At 35.7% G+C, this 19698-nt stretch overlaps 1 protein-coding gene across 2 annotated transcripts; it reads left to right on the plus strand.

Annotated features, from left to right (window-relative positions):
* The first annotated feature begins 68 nt into the window (after nucleotides 1-68).
* LOC117329259 (amidophosphoribosyltransferase-like) lies at nucleotides 69-19417 on the plus strand. 2 transcript variants are annotated; one of them, XM_033887120.1, is made up of 12 exons: nucleotides 69-158; nucleotides 3503-3715; nucleotides 4597-4733; nucleotides 8475-8608; nucleotides 8820-8932; nucleotides 10527-10666; nucleotides 11259-11363; nucleotides 14585-14713; nucleotides 15931-16058; nucleotides 16509-16730; nucleotides 17910-18030; nucleotides 18245-19417. In XM_033887120.1, the coding sequence occupies exons 2-12, from the start codon at nucleotides 3552-3554 to the stop codon at nucleotides 18379-18381; spliced, it is 1530 nt and encodes a 509-aa protein (XP_033743011.1). In that variant the 5' UTR covers nucleotides 69-158; nucleotides 3503-3551; the 3' UTR covers nucleotides 18382-19417. The 2 variants fall into 2 exon arrangements, with proteins under 2 accessions (XP_033743011.1, XP_033743012.1); XM_033887121.1 differs by having other exon boundaries at nucleotides 109-158; nucleotides 3510-3715.
* The last annotated feature ends 281 nt before the right edge of the window (nucleotides 19418-19698 follow it).

Genomic DNA, 19698 nt, shown 5'->3' on the forward strand with positions numbered 1-19698 from the left:
TAGCGAATTGGGAAAATACTGTATTTTTTGATACCTTGTTTTTGTAAACAACTCTAAAGTATGAATACAAAGTCACTGAGTACCCGGTAACCTCAGGGTCAAGTCAAAGAAGTTCACTCATCGGAATGACATATCCTGTTGGATACGTTTAGTGTTGGGTAAGATATTGGATGCGTTTTTGAACGGTATATTGATTATCATTCACATGCCTTGTAAAGTTATAATATTGTATTTGTTATGTTATAACGGTGTCATCATCGGATGGGGATTGACCTACGCACGTGATCAGACAATCTGTCACTTGTGACCAGCTGATGAATGGAATAAAAGTCTTGCCAACTCAAAAATAAGTGATGTAGACATATATGTCTCTGTGTAGACCTAGCAAAATAAGTCTTTACATGTTCAGTGCCACAATTAATTATGAATGATAACATAATCCATTCCTATTTAATGGAGTATTTTATTATACCAGTAGGTGTCTATAGTGTAGATAGGATGGTAGCTTATACTTGTACACTGTTGTAATATTTAGCAGATTCTCCAGGCATGATCATAAGTCAAGAGTCGAGGATCGAAGTCTTGGTACTGGTAGACCAGGTCAATGACCTGTAATGTCTTCATGGCCATACCCAGACGTTTTTTCTTTGTTTTTGTTTTTCTTATCCTACTGTATAAATAGTCTCACAAAACAATATCTCCTTAATCACATATTTATAAATAGTCAGATAAATTCCATTGCCATAGGCCTTGCCAATTATCCAATCCAATTGTATTTATTTTATATTTATACAATTCAGATTGTGATTGAAAAATAATGGGAAAATATTCATTGTTTGCTCCTCGTTAAAATTATGTGTTTTCTTTAGAATTCCTTGAAACATGCATATCTTCAGTTAACAATCAGGACAGTTTCAAAAATCAGCCAAGAGTTTTAACTAGTTTTCACAGACTTCAAAGTCCATAGTAATTAATTAATGTAATAAACATATAACTATCAATGTATATTGTCAAAGTAAAGTCATAACAATAATTATCAAATGGTCAGGTAATTATATAATATCTAATTTACTGTAAGGAGTGAAATGAAGATTAAGTTATTATCAGAACTGTGTGTGTCGGATGCATGATGAACTGATCACATACTACATGTCAATTAGTGTCAAACATGAAATCTGATCTGCTTAACAATATTAATGTGAAGGTGAATGATAGACTTTTATTTACTGGACTAATTTTGACAAATAATTAAGACACTTGTCACTGGATTTGGCATGTAGTTACACAGTATATATATATGTATTTGTAATTATAGAAAGTCATTTAAAAAAAATATACCTGGACTATTACATTGTACATGTAAGAAAAGTATGCTGATCTGTTGAGGAATTTCTATTGAACTAACCATTTCATCTAAGAAAAGGTATATATATAGAGATGTTTTTCTTTCTCTCTTTTTTTTCTATCTATATAGATGTTTTTATATCTCCCCCCCAAGTTTATTCAATCTTTTGTTATTAATATAGATTGACTGTATGTTAATTAAAAAAACAAATCCATAATGGGAAGGATATGGATTGGCCATATGACTTGGATAGATGTATATAAAATTACTAATATAATGTAGCAATACATGTACTCTGTATAGGTTAATTGGTGTAAATTGGAAAAGGTAATTGTACAATTTTATGATATTTTGGAAAAGGCAGTTGGTGTATAATTAGGAGGAAACTTATTAATCACTTAATCTGCAAAATTAATCTCTTCATGTAGCCTAATTCTCATATAGTAACTTAAGTTCTAGATCTTTAACAAATGTACTCACAGCTGAAATAACTATAGTCTATAATAATCTACTGTCATCTCTTTAATTGTGGTAAAGTATTTTTTTTTTATTTGTAACTATGATCTCTTAACTTCTGTAATTTATGAAAATATTGATCTCTTAACTACTGTACTACTATATGTAACTATATTATCACTAATTACTGTAATGTATGTAAATATAATCCCTCAAACTATAACTACTGTAATTTATGGGGGAGGGGGTTGGATCGAGACACAACGTCCCAGAAGGTAGAAAATTGTAGTGATCCAGACTAATCTACCATGGATACAGGTGTACATTACTGTAATGTATGTAACTATATTCTCAACTACCACACAATAACTGCTGTAATCTATATAACTACCACACAATAACTGCATTAATCTTTTTATAACTACCACACAATAACTGCTGTAATCTATTTATAACTACCACACAATAACTGCCGTAATCTATTTATAACTACCACACAATAACTGCCGTAATCTATTTATAACTACCACACAATAACTGCTGTAATCTATTTATAACTACCACACAATAACTGCTGTAATCTATTTATAACTACCACACAATACCTGCTGTAATCTATTTATAACTACCACAGTACACAATAAATGCTGTAATCTATTTATAACTACCACACAATAACTGCTGTAATCTATTTAACTACCACACAATAATTGCTGTAATCTATTTATAACTACCACACAATAAATGCTGTAATCTATTTATAAAGTTCTACCACACAATAAATGCTGTAATCTATTTATAACTACCACACAATAACTGCTGTAATCTATTTATAACTACCACACAATAACTGCTGTAATCTATTTATAACTACCACACAATAACTGCCGTAATCTATTTATAACTACCACACAATAACTGCTGTAATCTATTTATAACTACCACACAATAACTGCTGTAATCTATTTATAACTACCACACAATACCTGCTGTAATCTATTTATAACTACCACAGTACACAATAAATGCTGTAATCTATTTATAACTACCACACAATAACTGCTGTAATCTATTTAACTACCACACAATAATTGCTGTAATCTATTTATAACTACCACACAATAAATGCTGTAATCTATTTATAAAGTTCTACCACACAATAAATGCTGTAATCTATTTATAACTACCACACAATAACTGCTGTAATCTATTTATAACTACCACACAATAACTGCTGTAATCTATTTATAACTACCACACAATAACTGCTGTAATCTATTTATTACTACCACACAATAACTGCTGTAATCTATTTATAACTACCACACAATAACTGCTGTAATCTATTTATAACTACCACACAATAAATGCTGTAATCTATTTATAACTACCACACAATAACTGCCATAATCTATTTATAACTACCACACAATAACTGCTGTAATCTACTTATAACTACCACACAATAACTGCTGTAATCTACTTATAACTACCACACAATAAATGCTGTAATCTATTTATAACTACCACACAATAACTGCTGTAATCTGTCTAGCTACCACACAATAACTGCCATAATCTATTTATAACTACCACACGATAACTGCCACACGATAACTACCACACAATAACTGCTGTTATCTATTTAAGTACAGTGTGTATATATATATAGTCACTAAATACAACTTCACATTTGTCTAGTTTTCAGGAAATAAATAAGATCCAAGACAAAGTATCCTCAGGAAAGAAAATGGAATTTGAAACCTGTAGCCAGACAGTGTCATCCAAGGATGGGGAGGAAACAGGTCTCCATGAGGCTTGCGGTGTGTTTGGCTGTGTTGCCACCGGAGACTGGCCCACTCAACTGGATGTGGCTCACACAATCTGTCTTGGACTAGTCAGTCTTCAACACAGGTAAATATCTAACTCATCAGCAATCTCTAAAAAGTAAAAACAGTTATTGATACATTAATAATGAAATTTTAATTTAATTTTATATTATATATATCATGATCGAGGTAGAATTTTTAGCTCACCTGCCCACAGGGTCCAAAGGGCAGGTGAGAGGATTTGCAGTGAAAAGTGTGTTGTCCATCCAGAGTAAACTTTTCCCTTTTAACAACTTTTTCTCACTAATCACAAGGCCCAGGGTCATGATATGTTTGGCCAGTCACATGCTGTGATGACAGGCTACCAGGTTTGTTCAAATGAATTACCTTGACCTACTTTCAAGGTCACATGGGTGAAATGCATTATGTGTTAAAATGTTTAAATGATTTTTTATGAACCAAAAGTCCCAATCACAATATTGGGTCTTACAGTGGCATGCTAGGATAATGGGCTTCAAAGTTTGTTCAAATGAATGACCTAGTTTCAAGGTCACAGGTGTCAAATGTATTGAAATTCTTTTAGAAATAACTTCTATTCATGCATTTACCAAGAGGCCTAAGCCAAGTGTCATAGAGTTTGGTTAATACTTATAGCATGCTTGGATGAAGACCTACCAAATTTGTTCAAATAAATGACCTAGACCTATTTTCAAGGTCACAGGCGACAAATTTGTTAAAACCTGTAGAAAATCAGAAAAAAAGAAGAAAAAATATTACAGATGTCGGAAAAAATATTTCTGATGTCAGAAAAAATCTTAGATGCATCAGATCTAGTTCAGTGCTACTTAATCACCATAACGAGAAAGCTCATAATAGTTCAAGAGAGAAATAAATCTTATCTGTAAAACTCTGCTTCTGAGGTATGTTTGATATAACACATCCGACAAATAATTTCTCTGTTTACAGGGGACAGGAAAGTGCAGGGATTGTGACCAGTATGGGTGCCAATGACTCGCTCCACAGACAGAAGAAAGGCATGGGACTTGTTAGTCATATCTTCAGTGAGGACGACATGGTCAGGCTACGAGGAAACATTGGACTTGGTACGTCAACGACATAATATAATATTTTATTGAGAGTACTGGTAATATTTTACTATAACAGAGAATATTTTGTCAAGATTACGGAAATATCCATGGGTTTCTTGTCAATATGATAAGTTATATTTTAATAAATAGTAATTTAAGGTCACAGAGCAACATAGGACTTACTCTGACTAGGTATGTCCATTAGTATAATATAGGACTTACCCTGACTAGGTATGTCCATTAGTATAACATAGGACTTACCCTGACTAGGTATGTCCATTAGTACAATATAGGACTTACCCTGACTAGGTATGTCCATTAGTACAACATAGGACTTACCCCGACTAGGTATGTCTAGTATAATATAGGACTTACCCTGACTAGGTATGTCTAGTATAATATAGGACTTACCCTGACTAGGTATGTCCATTAGTACAATATAGGACCTACCCTGACTAGGTATGTCCATTAGTACAATATAGGACTTACCCTGACTAGGTATGTCCATTAGTACAATATAAGACCTACCCTGACTAGGTATGTCCATTAGTACAACATAGGACTTACCCTGACTAGGTATGTCCATTAGTACAATATAGGACTTACCCCGACTAGGTATGTCCATTAGTATAATATAGGACTTACCCCGACTAGGTATGTCCATTAGTATAATATAGGACTTACCCCGACTAGGTATGTCCATTAGTATAATATAGGACTTACCCCGACTAGGTATATGTCCATTAGTACCATATAGGACTTACCCCGACTAGGTATGTCCATTAGTACAATATAGGACTTACCCTGACTAGGTATGTCCATTAGTACAATATAGGACTTACCCTGACTAGGTATGTCCATTAGTACAATATAGGACTTACCCTGACTAGGTATGTCCATTAGTACAATATAGGACTTACCCTGACTAGGTATGTCCATTAGTACAATATAGGACTTACCCCGACTAGGTATGTCCATTAATTAGTATAATATAGGACTTACCCTCACTAGGTATGTCCATTAGTACAATATAGGACTTACCCTGACTAGGTATGTCCATTAGTATAATATAGGACTTACCCTGACTAGGTATGTCCATTAGTACAATATAGGACTTACCCTGACTAGGTATGTCCATTAGTACAATATAGGACTTACCCCGACTAGGTATGTCCATTAGTATAATATAGGACTTACCCTGACTAGGTATGTCCATTAGTACAATATAGGACTTACCCCGACTAGGTATGTCCATTAGTATAATATAGGACTTACCCTGACTAGGTATGTCTAGTACAATATAGGACTTACCTCGACTAGGTATGTCCATTAGTACAATATAGGACTTACCCCGACTAGGTATGTCCATTAGTACAATATAGGACTTACCCTGACTAGGTATGTCAATTAGTACAATATAGGACTTACCCTGACTAGGTATGTCCATTAGTATAATATAGGACTTACCCTGACTAGGTATGTCCATTAGTACAATATAGGACTTACCCTGACAAGGTATGTCCATTAGTACAATATAGGACTTACCCCGACTAGGTATGTCCATTAGTATAATATAGGACTTACCCTGACTAGGTATGTCTAGTACAATATAGGACTTACCTCGACTAGGTATGTCCATTAGTACAATATAGGACTTACCCCGACTAGGTATGTCCATTAGTACAATATAGGACTTACCCCGACTAGGTATGTCCATTAGTACAATATAGGACTTACCCCTGACTAGGTATGTCCATTAGTACAATATAGGACTTACCCCGACTAGGTATGTCCATTAGTATAATATAGGACTTACCCTGACTAGGTATGTCCATTAGTACAATATAGGACTTACCCTGACTAGGTATGTCCATTAGTACAATATAGGACTTACCCCGACTAGGTATGTCCATTAGTACAATATAGGACTTACCCTGACTAGGTATGTCAATTAGTACAATATAGGACTTACCCCGACTAGGTATGTCCATTAGTATAATATAGGACTTACCCCGACTAGGTATGTCCATTAGTACAATATAGGACTTACCCCGACTAGGTATGTCCATTAGTACAATATAGGACTTACCCCGACTAGGTATGTCCATTAGTACAATATAGGACTTACCCCGACTAGGTATGTCCATTAGTACAATATAGGACTTACCCCGACTAGGTATGTCCATTAGTACAATATAGGACTTACCCCGACTAGGTATGTCCATTAGTATAATATAGGACTTACCCTGACTAGGTATGTCCATTAGTACAATATAGGACTTACCCTGACAAGGTATGTCCATTAGTACAATATAGGACTTACCCCGACTAGGTATGTCCATTAGTACAATATAGGACTTACCCCGACTAGGTATGTCCATTAGTACAATATAGGACTTACCCCGACTAGGTATGTCCATTAGTACAATATAGGACTTACCCTGACTAGGTATGTCCATTAGTACAATATAGGACTTACCCTGACAAGGTATGTCCATTAGTACAACATAGGACTTACCCTGACTAGGTATGTCCATTAGTACAATATAGGACTTACCCTGACTAGGTATGTCTAGTACAATATAGGACTTACCCTGACTAGGTATGTCTAGTATAATATAGGACTTACCCCGACTAGGTATGTCCATTAGTACAATATAGGACTTACCCCGACTAGGTATGTCCATAAGTATAATATAGGACTTACCCCGACTAGGTATGTCCATTAGTACAATATAGGACTTACCCTGACTAGGTATGTCCATTAGTACAATATAGGACTTACCCCAACTAGGTATGTCCATTAGTACAATATAGGACTTACCCTGACTAGGTATGTCCATTAGTACAATATAGGACTTACCCTGACTAGGTATGTCTAGTACAATATAGGACTTACCCCGACTAGGTATGTCTAGTATAATATAGGACTTACCCTGACTAGGTATGTCCATTAGTACAATATAGGACTTACCCTGACTAGGTATGTCCATTAGTACAATATAGGACTTACCCCGACTAGGTATGTCCATTAGTACAATATTGGACTTACCCTGACAAGGTATGTCCATTAGTACAATATAGGACTAACTCCGACTAGGTATGTCCATTAGTACAATATAGGACTTACCCTGACTAGGTATGTCTAGTATAATATAGGACTTACCCCGACTAGGTATGTCCATTAGTATAATATAGGACCGAGTTATTTAGATTACAGGTAGTATTACTATTTAAGCATTGAACTGCTTTCATTTGGAAGTTATGGGCTGATGAATGCAAATTTAATGAAGCGCGCTAGTGCTTCATGTTGAATTTGCCTTTGTCCAGTTGGCATTCATCAGCCCATAACTTCCAAATGAAAGCAGTTCAACGCTTATATTTACATTTGACAACAAATTTGAAAGACTATATCCAGGAATTTTACTCTGATAATGAATAAACAAATTATTATCGTCAAAGACGGAACAGCCTTTTCAACGGCTATCTTTCGTTATCGCCGATGTTACAATTATGACGTCACTATAATAATGACGTCATAATAAAGATTTGGAAGTTTTGGACTCATAACATCCAAGTGAGCTTGGTAAAGTTATATAGTGGGGCTGCAGTGTAAATGTAAATATAATACTTTAAGTGACAATGTTTTACAATGATTGCTAAAATATCCAGGTGAATCACTTACTGATATGATAAATTCTGTTTTTGATTTATGTATGATTTATTACACTTACACTTTCATCCTGATACTCTCAGGTCACACCAGATATTCCACCCACGGAGAGTCTGACACCACTAATGTACAACCATTTGTGGTGGAGACATTGCATGGACTAACAGCAGTAGCACACAACGGACAGCTCGTTAATGCTAAGTCCCTCAAACGTAAGGTAAGGGAACTCCCAAAGGATAAATAAGAGTACAATGAGAAATAATGTTTCAACTGTAGCTTAAAATGTTCAAGAAAAAAGGTAATATATTCACTTAAGAATGTGTATTCAGTGAAACATGTCTGGTGCTGCCAGCTATGGATGAAGTACAAAGAATAATGTTGAAACGTATCCTTAAATGTTAAGAAATCATGTTCCATGTTTATTGTAGCTGCTGCGACATGGAGTGGGACTATCATCAGGATCAGACAGTGAACTTATTACACAGCTTCTCACTCACATGCCAGAATGTGGAGAACCAGACGGGGCCAACTGGGTTGGCAGGTAAGTTATATACAGTGCAACTTTTGAAAACCGAACCTTCTAAAAACCGCACACCTCTGAATACCGAACGAATTGTCATTGTACGGAATTGGTCCTTCTTTATTATAGTATTGAAAAACTTCCAAATACCGATCCCTCTGAATTCTGAACACAGGACCGATTTTGTGTCTGGTTCCTGTTAAAATATACCAAAAATTACTTCCGAAAACCGGCCTTATCTGAGCGATTATGACACGAGGTCAGGCCAGTCAACCGTGAAACAACACCTGTGACGGGTATTGTGTGAAGCCTACTTGTATCGGCACCTAAGTATACATGTAGGTGATTTGTACAGGTATCCAATATATACCCCAAGGGGGCATTATGACGGCAGGCCTGTTGTATAATCAACACGATATTATAAAACAATGCCACACTCCATTGAAGCGCGGCGGTTTGTTTTTCTTCTCAATGTAAGTAGAGCTAGAAGCCTGAGTTTCGCATCCAATTTAAATGAGGCCCAAAGGGGTTGCTTTTGCATGGTCGTAAATGAAGCCCGTGATGTTTTTTAAGACAATACCGATGTCGGAAATATGACCAGTATCAACTGTAATTAATATTGAAACAAACAAATCTTTACACCCTTTCATATTATTCGATGTGTAAAATATTCTGTATTGGCCCCATCCACATGACGAAGCTTCACCGGTTGTAACAAAATGTAGGTCGATCATAAAGTGCTACATGTGAAAATACTGTTTAAAATTACAGTTATAGTCATTTGTCTTTCTTATATAATCTGCAATTAATATATACATTGATTACCTTTCATAATATTCATATTATTCAGACAAACCAAATTGTCTACGTACGTATGTCCCGGTTTGTAATCGGGTACATTCTAACAAAAGATCATCCTAACAATTATATCCCAAATTCAACTGGTCATTTCGATCAACTTCTCCAAACCGAACTCCCTGTAAACCGAACAAATATCCATGTCCCATGCATGTTCGGTTTATAGAGGTTCCACTGTATATAGTGTCTTTTTCCCAGTCATTTTTGTATTTAAGTTATATATATAGTTAGGGGCTCTGTGGAAGGACATACTGTTTCAGTCATGATTGATGGGTAGTTTTAGTGACCTTCAGAAATCATATACAAAAAATCTGTCACAAAGTGATTAGTGATGTCATCACGGTGTTTATATACCCATATCATAGCAGGTTCCCTTTGTATTGATCCAATGTGGAGTGTATTTTGCTTTCTTGTCTTTGTTTACTGTTTTTGGTGGGATATAACACCATTGCTTTATTATACGATATGCAAGGTCTGGAAGCGATAGATGTATAAGATATTATATGGCATGATATTGCATGAAGAGCAGAACAAACAAGGTAGAATATAAACTGTCTATCCTGGAAAAAAGCCATGACTATCCTCAGGATTAAGTACATCAATTTTAATGTCTTCGTCTAACTGAAAATAAATGATTCATTCCCACAAGAGATAATTTGAATGTGGAGCATTTTCAAGGAGAGAGCCAAAAATGTGATGATGCATGCTTTGTCAGTGTCGGCTTTGAGAAATGTGTGAATTAAATTCTTTTGATCAGGATCAAGAGGATAATGCAGGAGACGATTGCGTCCTACGCCCTGGTCATCATGAACAAGGACAAACTATACGCTGTGAGGGATCCGTTAGGCAACAGACCACTGTGTGTGGGCAAGCTCCTTCCTGCTGCTGCATTCTCAGGTAAAAGTCCAGCGAGTAAAATTATGTACAATGTATCCAATTTGAAAATATTTTATGTTGGAATTATTGATAAAATGGCTGTATATGTATCAACTACAGGTTTGATAGAACATTACTTATAATTGATTGTTGTGTAATAAAGTGTACAAAATTTGTAAATTCTGATGAATCTTTTGTACATAATGAATTGGAGATTGTTTTAGAAGTTGAACTGAAATGAGGTGATATTTATAATCATGTTGTGATCTATCCTAGAAGATACTAACCTGTCAAGGGCTATTGAAGTAAGATTCATATCCTACTGGAGGACTCCGGAAATAAATTATATGTATAGTGGGCACAAGACTGTGAATTAGATGACTGCAGCTCCTGTTGGACAATCCAAAGTCCCTCTGTTGGGTAGATATTCACTAGCCCGTACTAGTAATATCTCCATAACTAAAAGTTAACCAAATATTTTCTTTACTGTTAAATTTCTAGTCCATATGCTAGTGTCAAGATCTTTTTTATGTTAAAGGTTATTAGGCATACAATTATAATATACTAGTAGCTTGCAAAGCTTAAAAATTGAACCATGTTGAAACTTTAACAGGGAAGAAGATAATGGACGACTCTGAGGTGGATGGATGGGTCGTAGCGTCGGAATCCTGTGCCTTCAGTAGTATAGGCGCCCAGTACTACAGAGAAGTCATCCCAGGTATGACCTTAACATTCACAGTTATAATGGACGAAAGGAAATGTTAGTTATAATGGATGAAAGGAAATGTTAGTTATAATGGACGAAAGGAAATGTTAGTTATAATGGACGAAAGGAAATGTTAGTTATAATGGACGAAAGGAAATGTTAGTTATAATGGATGAAAGGTAACGTTAGTTATAATGGATGAAAGGAAATGTTAGTTATAATGGACGAAAGGAAATGTTAGTTATAATGGATGAAAAGAAATGTTAGTTATAATGGATGGAAGGAAATGTTAGTTATAATGGATGAAAGGAAATGTTAGTTATAATGGACGAAAGGAAATGTTAGTTATAATGGATGAAAGGAAATGTTAGTTATAATGGATGGAAGGAAATGTTAGTTATAATGGATGGAAGGAAATGTTAGTTATAATGGATGAAAGGAAATGTTAGTTATAATGGATGGAAGGAAATGTTAGTTATAAACGATGGAAGGAAATGTTAGTTATAATGGATGGCAGGAAATGTTAGTTATAATGGACGAAAGGAAATGTTAGTTATAATGGATGAAAGGTAAAGTTAGTTATAATGGATGAAAGGAAATGTTAGTTATAATGGACGAAAGGAAATGTTAGTTATAATGGACGAAAGGAAATGTTAGTTATAATGGACGAAAGGAAATGTTAGTTATAATGGATGAAAGGAAATGTTAGTTATAATGGATGAAAGGAAATGTTAGTTATAATGGATGAAAGGAAATGTTAGTTATAATGGATGAAAGGAAATGTTAGTTATAATGGACAAAAGGAAATGTTGCTGATTTAATTTGTATATACATATCGATTATTAAGCGAAATTCTACCATGTTTGCTATGCAACGCCAGTTTTGATTGGTTTAAAACCATGTATTATTTTCCAATAACCCACGCTCGTGCGAATAATACACGCTCGTGCGAATAATACACGGTCGTGCCAATAATACACGGTCGGGAGTCACGGCTGTAACAATTTTATATATCTTATATTCACCCGTTTTATTTAAGGTCAGCATAGCCCAGTGGGCTAATGGGTTACCGGTAGTCTTTCATTAATTTTTATCACGACGCGAGTTCGAATCCTACGGAGGCCCACTTTTTTTTTCTTTTTTTGTATCCCTTTTTTTTTATTTTCAAAATCGATGCCATATGAAAGATGCTCTTGATCGTAGTACTGTATTGCCTGTATATTTCATCAACAAATAATGTAATACTCAAGAAATAAATCACAAGGTTTTCTCAGGGTTTCTTTGCTGTTTTTCTATTAGAAAGAGGTCGATCTAAGAACTAAACAGTACATGGTAGAATAGAAATAATCAACTTTGACTCGTGTATTGTTGCAGGATATACAACTCGGACTCGGATATTTTGCAATTTTAATTAATAACTCAGGCCTGCGGCCTTCGTTATTAATTTAATTGCAAAATATCCTCATCCTCGTTGTATATCCTGCAATAATACACAAATCATCGTTAATTATTTCTTAAATTCAGCTCCTTTCATTCTGTTCTGCAATATTGTACAGTCTGATTAAAAATAGAGCCAACACCAACTTCAAAGTAAATGGGATCTTCAGAGGGGTGCTCACTTAAGCTTGGATACTTAAACTATGCGGGCCATGCAATTAACAGGTACATAATTACAATGGGAAGTAAATTGTACAATCTGAATGACTATAATAATTAAATCACTTGGATACTGAATAGTGTGTTACTTTGATGGGGAAAAAAATATATATCGGTGTTATGTATACTAGAAATACATGGAGAGTATAAAACAAAATTCTATTATTTATATTTGTACTTCATAAATGATGTAGTGTAAATTGTGTACTAGATATAAGTCTACAATGTGTTTCCGATAAGTGTATGAATCCGCGCTCCGCATTGGACGTGTGTGTATCTTTCTTTCAATCCGTGCTCCGCATCAGTATACATGGACTTATGGGAAAATCACGGGAAAAGTGCTGTAAGAGAAACGCGCGGCGATTCCTGGAGATGCTGAGCGTTCGCATGGCGAGTCAGGAGATGGAAGAGGTGTTTGTGTGACAATATGAACCGTATTGAGGTTTTACTGTTGTATATGTGTTCAACAGTGATGGGTTAACTTTCAACTTGACTGTAATCCAGTCATATTATGGCGCTGTAAGCTAACCAGTGAGAGCGTGAGGCTGGCAAGTTGATTTGGATAATAGAGTCTACTGCTGTATTGGGATTCGTCTGCCATAGAGAATCTTGTTTTTGCTGTGCTGAGATTCATCGGCCATGGAGAACCTTCTCAGGAATATATATTATATTGTGATCCGCATGTCTAACACGGGACTGGAGAGTTTGCCACCCTATACGTGAGTACAAGTGGTCAATTACCGTGTGTGGATTTGGGCCCTCGCGACTATATATACATATAGGCCATGTTTACTTGTTGATGACAGGAACGTTTTCTACAATATCATGGCCTCGTGTCGCGTTAGTGACTCGCGCGCGATCATGCTTACCATTACGCGGAAGATTGATTCCTAGCATGAACTCTGTACTTTTGCTTATGTCCTACAGTTTAACTTTTCAAATGTACTTGTGTACATTACATTAAGTGCCCAGAATGTTCGGTCATTTGATTCTTACATATAATATATAGGTATTATACTATATGTATGTATATGTATATGTTGAAATGTATTTTGTAAATTAAACATTGTTGAATGTGTTATCAGCCTTTGATCTGATTGGTTTACACGTGTGTGTACTCTATGTAGTGCCTCTAAGTTGTACGTAAATTTACCCTTTCACTAACTGGCAGTTTCCGGCCGTAACAATCGGTATCAGGAATATCAAAATGTTTCCCACTGTACAAAATATATTCATTTATGTAACTAATTAGGGTGATTTTCTCATGTCTACCTTGTAGCTTACATGTACATATATACAAGAAACAAAATGCTGGGACAAAATTGACTGTGTCAAAGTAAAAGATGAATATTTCATTATTATCAACCACACAAAAAAATCTTGTTTACCATAAAATTTGTTCCTTTCAATGTAAAGTTTCCAATTATCTTAGAATTATTTATCCTGCAGTATATCAAAGCTTCCTTTGAAAAAAAAAGAATGAAATTTTACCTGTACCCATGCAATGCTGAAAAAGCATGGAATGTCAAAATTGTTTAAGTTCTATGTGTTTCATAGTTTGATGGTGTCTTTTTCAGGAGAGGTTGTGGAGTTGAGCAAGAAGGGAGTCCGATCAGTATACATTGCACCCAAACAGAAACACACACCTCCAGCCTTGTGCATATTTGAATATGTGTACTTTGCCAGAGCTGATAGTGTGTTTGAAGGTAAGACGTGATCAGGAATACATCAAATGAAAATCATGATAATCCTACAATTGATATAGAACCTAGTTATGTGGGCAATGCTTGTACCACAGATTTATTTAGGAAATTACTTGATATGTTCATAATTGACAAGCATAACTCTGGCCTTTAGGACAGATTGATAATTGACAAGTGTAACTCTGGCCTTTAGGACAGATACAAAATTGACAAGTGCAGCTCTGGTCTTTAGGACAGATCCATAATTGACAAGCATAACTCTGGCCTTTAGGACAGATTGATAATTGACAAGTGTGTAACTCTGGTCTTTAGGACAGATCTATAATTGACAAGTGTAACTCTGGTCTTTAGGACAGATCCATAATTGACAAGCATAACTCTGGCCTTTAGGACAGATTGATAATTGACAAGTGTGTAACTCTGGCCTTTAGAACAGATCTATAATTGACAAGTATAACTCTGGCTTTTAGGACAGATACAAAATTGACAAGTGCAGCTCTGGCTTTTAGGACAGATCTATAATTGACAAGTGTGTAACTCTGGTCTTTAGAACAGATCCATAATTGACAAGTGTAACTCTGGTCTTTAGGACAGATACAAAATTGACAAGTATAACTCTGGCTTTTAGGACAGATACAAAATTGACAAGTGCAGCTCTGGCCTTTAGGACAGATACAAAATTGACAAGTATAACTCTGGCTTTTAGGACAGATACAAAATTGACAAGTGCAGCTCTGGCCTTTAGGACAGATCTATAATTGACAAGTGTGTAACTCTTGCCTTTAGGACAGATCGATAGTTGACAAGTATAACTCTGGCTTTTAGGACAGATTGATAATTGACAAGTGTGTAACTCTGGTCTTTAGAACAGATCTATAATTGACAAGTGTAACTCTGGCCTTTAGGATAGATACAAAATTGACAAGTGTAACTCTGGCCTTTAGGACAGATCCATAATTGACAAGTGTAACTCTGGCCTTTAGGACAGATCGATAATTGACAAATGTAACTCTGGCCTTTAGGACATATCGATAATTGACAAGTGTGTAACTCTGGCTTTTAGGACAGATCCATAATTGACAAGTGTAACTCTGGCCTTTAAGACAGATTCTATAATTGACAAGAATAACTCTTGCCTTTAGGACAGATACAAAATTGACAAGTGTAACTCTGGCCTTTAGGACAGATCCATAATTGACAAATGTAACTCTGGCCTTTAGGACAGATGGTATACATGGTAAGACAAAACTGTGGAAGGCAGCTAGCCAAGGAGGCCCCAGTCGATGTGGATATGGTCAGCACTGTCCCCGAGTCTGCGACACCTGCGGCCATGGCTTATGCTACAGCTGTGAGTATAACATACATTTTTACACACTCTTTTAAGATGGTGTCCAACTGCCTGTTTCCATCGGCTCATCTAATATTTCTATACAAGATTCATGCACATCCAATGATTAGAGTTGTCACTTCTGTGTTGTAAGATGAATTGTAATTGATGTGTCTGAATATCATATGAAATGTAGCAGAACTGGGACTGGGCTGAACACTGGTGGCTAGGTACATGTAGCTCATATGGTTTAGCATCCATCTAGAGTTCAGAGGTCCCAGGTTTGAGTGACAGTCCTTGGGATTTAGGGGAAAATATGCACTTTCATCCGAAGGAAATCCTAAAGATTTTAACAATGACAAGATGCAATAAATACATGAAAAATCAAAATACATCTGATACAAATTAATGTTTTAATATAAGATGTCATTTTCAAATGTTCACTAAAATAAGGTATATTGTTTCTATCAGATCAACAAACCCTATGGAGAGGTTTTCACCAAGAATCGCTATGTTGGGCGTTCCTTTATCCAGCCTAACATGAGATTACGACAGCTGGCTGTTGCTAAGAAATTTGGGGCCCTCACACAGAACTTCAAGGGAAAGCGAATTGTGCTTATTGATGACTCGATTGTCCGAGGTGTGACGATGATCCCCATCGTCAAACTACTCAAGGCTGAGGGTGCCAAGGAGGTGAGTGGTAGTTATCAATCAAACATTATAGTTACTGTACGTACTGAAAAAGCAAAGGTTTAATGATATACCTTTTGAGTTTCAAGTGATTTTTACAGGTGCGTGAATGAGCTGCCGTAGAGATCTAATTTTTTAGATTTTGTTGCCCTCAGTTTACAACATTAATCTATTAGTCCAAATATGAAAAAGTATTTTTGAAATAAATCAGGCCCATTTGTTTATCATTTGGTCTCTATCTTTGAAGGTTTAACACCTGGTGGACCTTAACTAGGTTATCAATATCAACTGTTACCATTGGTCCCAAGTTTGTGGTAATACATGTAACATATGTAGAAATATAGGACATTTCCTTCAATTGTTATTTTTCTGCAATGTATTAGCGAGTTAATATTGGCCCCCGGCAATGATGTCGGGAAGGGGAGTGTGTACTAGAATTAAGGTACTCGTCGGACTCTAGACTCGAGTCTATACTCTAGTGACCAATTCTAATAGCCTTTTGTCCTCCGTCGTGTGTTCGTAAACAATATACATTTTCAACTTTTCAATAACTTGGAGGCCTAGAGACCTGATATTGGGCATATAACATGCTTGGGTGAAGAGCTATCAAGAATGTTTAAATTAATGACCTTGACCTTCATTCAATGTCACAAGGGTCAATTATGCTAAAATCTTAAACATTTACTTCTCATTAAGCGAGAGGCATAGGGACATGATATTGGGCCTGTAGGATGCTTGGGCAAAGGGCTATCATGATTGTTCAAATTAATGATGTTGACCTTCAATCAAGGTCACAGGGGTCAAATATGCTAAAATCTTTAAAAAAAATTCTCACTATCCAAGAGGCATTACTGGGGCATTGACTTCAACTTGAAATCACTGAAATCAAATCTACCAAAATATATCAAAACTTAGGTGTGATCCATGGGGCAGATTGGCGGTGCCCCAAAGGGGAACTTTGCTTTAATTTTGCTTTCTATAAATAATGATTCTATTGTCAGATGACTGTTCAAGGCCATGGCCCTCTTGTTACGAAATGGTATACATGATCAGTTCACTACAATGTACCAATTATGTCTAGTCATACACCTTTGGGCTAGTACAAAGAGGGGTTCATAATGTCACTTACCAGGTATCCTACGTTCCAAAGCAGACTTTTAAACATTCATCTTCTGTGTACAGGTCCACATTCGGATAGCATCGCCTCCCATCAAGTATCCCTGTTACATGGGGATCAACATCCCTACTCACCAGGAGCTGGTGGCCAACAAAGTCCCAGTGGACCAGCTGGCGGACTACTTTGGTAAGTTTGTAATCATTTAAGGTTAGTTTGCATTTACTTCCTGAGGAAGAAAACCCTTAAATTTAGGGAGTAAAATGCATTTTCAATAGGTAAGATTCCCACATTATATTGTTATCGATTCACTGGGCACCATTTCTAAAACAGGAAAATTACCCTTATGAAGTCCGCATATTTCCCATAATATGATGTACATGTTCCGTCTTGTAATTTACAGGTGCAGACAGTTTGCAGTATCTGTCTGTAGAAGGTCTGAAGGCAGCAGTTACTGAAGGGATAAAGAGTGAAGCAGAGTCAGTCGGCCATTGTGTGGCGTGTCTCACAGGGGATTATCCAGTAGAGCCAGACTGGTGACCAGAGAACGTTACAAAGGGGAGACAACTGTTTCAGAGGAAATGAGTCCAGAAGACTTCTCACAGTAGAGGTTACTGTAGATTTCCAGACAGTGGTTTCTGGTTGAGGAGGCTTAATGAGACAGCTAGATTGAAGGTGACACTCTGGGAACCTTCAGAGATTTTCTATATCTGGGAAATGAGTTACTGGAAACTTCCCTAAGGGGAGACAACTACTTATGAAGCATGTTTGTGATACAAACCAATATATATGCAAAGGGGCTCCTGTATTTCTGCTCTGGATACTTATCCAAGTGAATTTGGCATGTCATTTGCCAAAAAATACATTTTAATGGAAACCAAAGAAACTTCAAGATGTTTGATTCCAATGCCAAATCAGGACCTATTGTCCCAACTTTATAAATGTGCTTAACACTGTGCCAATGTATATATATCAAGGACTAAAATAATGATTAATGTACATAAGTTTGTGGAGTTTATTTCTGCTGGTGCTAAAACTTTAGAGGCCATATTGTACAGCCTGTTATAATATGTTGAATTGTTTCAGTAGTATCAAGCCATCTGTGAAAAAGAAGGATCAAGATGGTTATTACTTGGTAGATATCGTGAAGATAAAATAATTCAGGATTTGGTGAGATTTTATGCCAAAAATACGAGAGTCCTGACCTGTATTCCATTATTTGACATTGTATATGGGAAGTTTATTTGTTCCTATTAAGGGAATAATTCTGTAATCCCCATATGTAAGTCTTTAATAAGTCTTCTGAAACCATCAAAATTGAAATGATAATGGATTACAGATCTGTTATGTTCTCTAGCTAAATGATTAGTTAAAATTGATGAAAATAGTTATCCATACCGAATATATCTACCATTGATTAATTAACTTTGGACAAAATGATAGTGAAAGTAAATGATTATGCAAACTGTGTTCAGTGTGTTAGAATCTGACTCTAGTCGTGGGATATTATTATAAAACTTGCAGTTTATAAACATTTTTATGCTTATATTTTATTTCAAATAATCTGGTATTTTTTTTATAAACTTCAGCTTTATTAAAAAGATGAATATTTTTGTACCATATTTAAGATATTGGCTTATTGCTTTTAAAGTTATTGATTTTTGTTTTGTAAAATCTACCTTTACTTTTTTTGTTTTTCCATTTCATTATTTGTAAGGGCTATTCCAGTAAAACATTTCCTAGAAGAGAGAAAAGAATAGGAACTATATGGTTAAGTTATTATACTGTATTGTTTTAATAAAATAACCTTTTTTTTCTGTGGTTTCTGTTGGACAAACCAGGAATCGTCTAATTATT

The sequence above is a fragment of the Pecten maximus genome, chromosome 6 (genome assembly GCF_902652985.1).
Source record: "Pecten maximus chromosome 6, xPecMax1.1, whole genome shotgun sequence".
Lineage (NCBI taxonomy): Eukaryota > Metazoa > Mollusca > Bivalvia > Pectinida > Pectinidae > Pecten > Pecten maximus.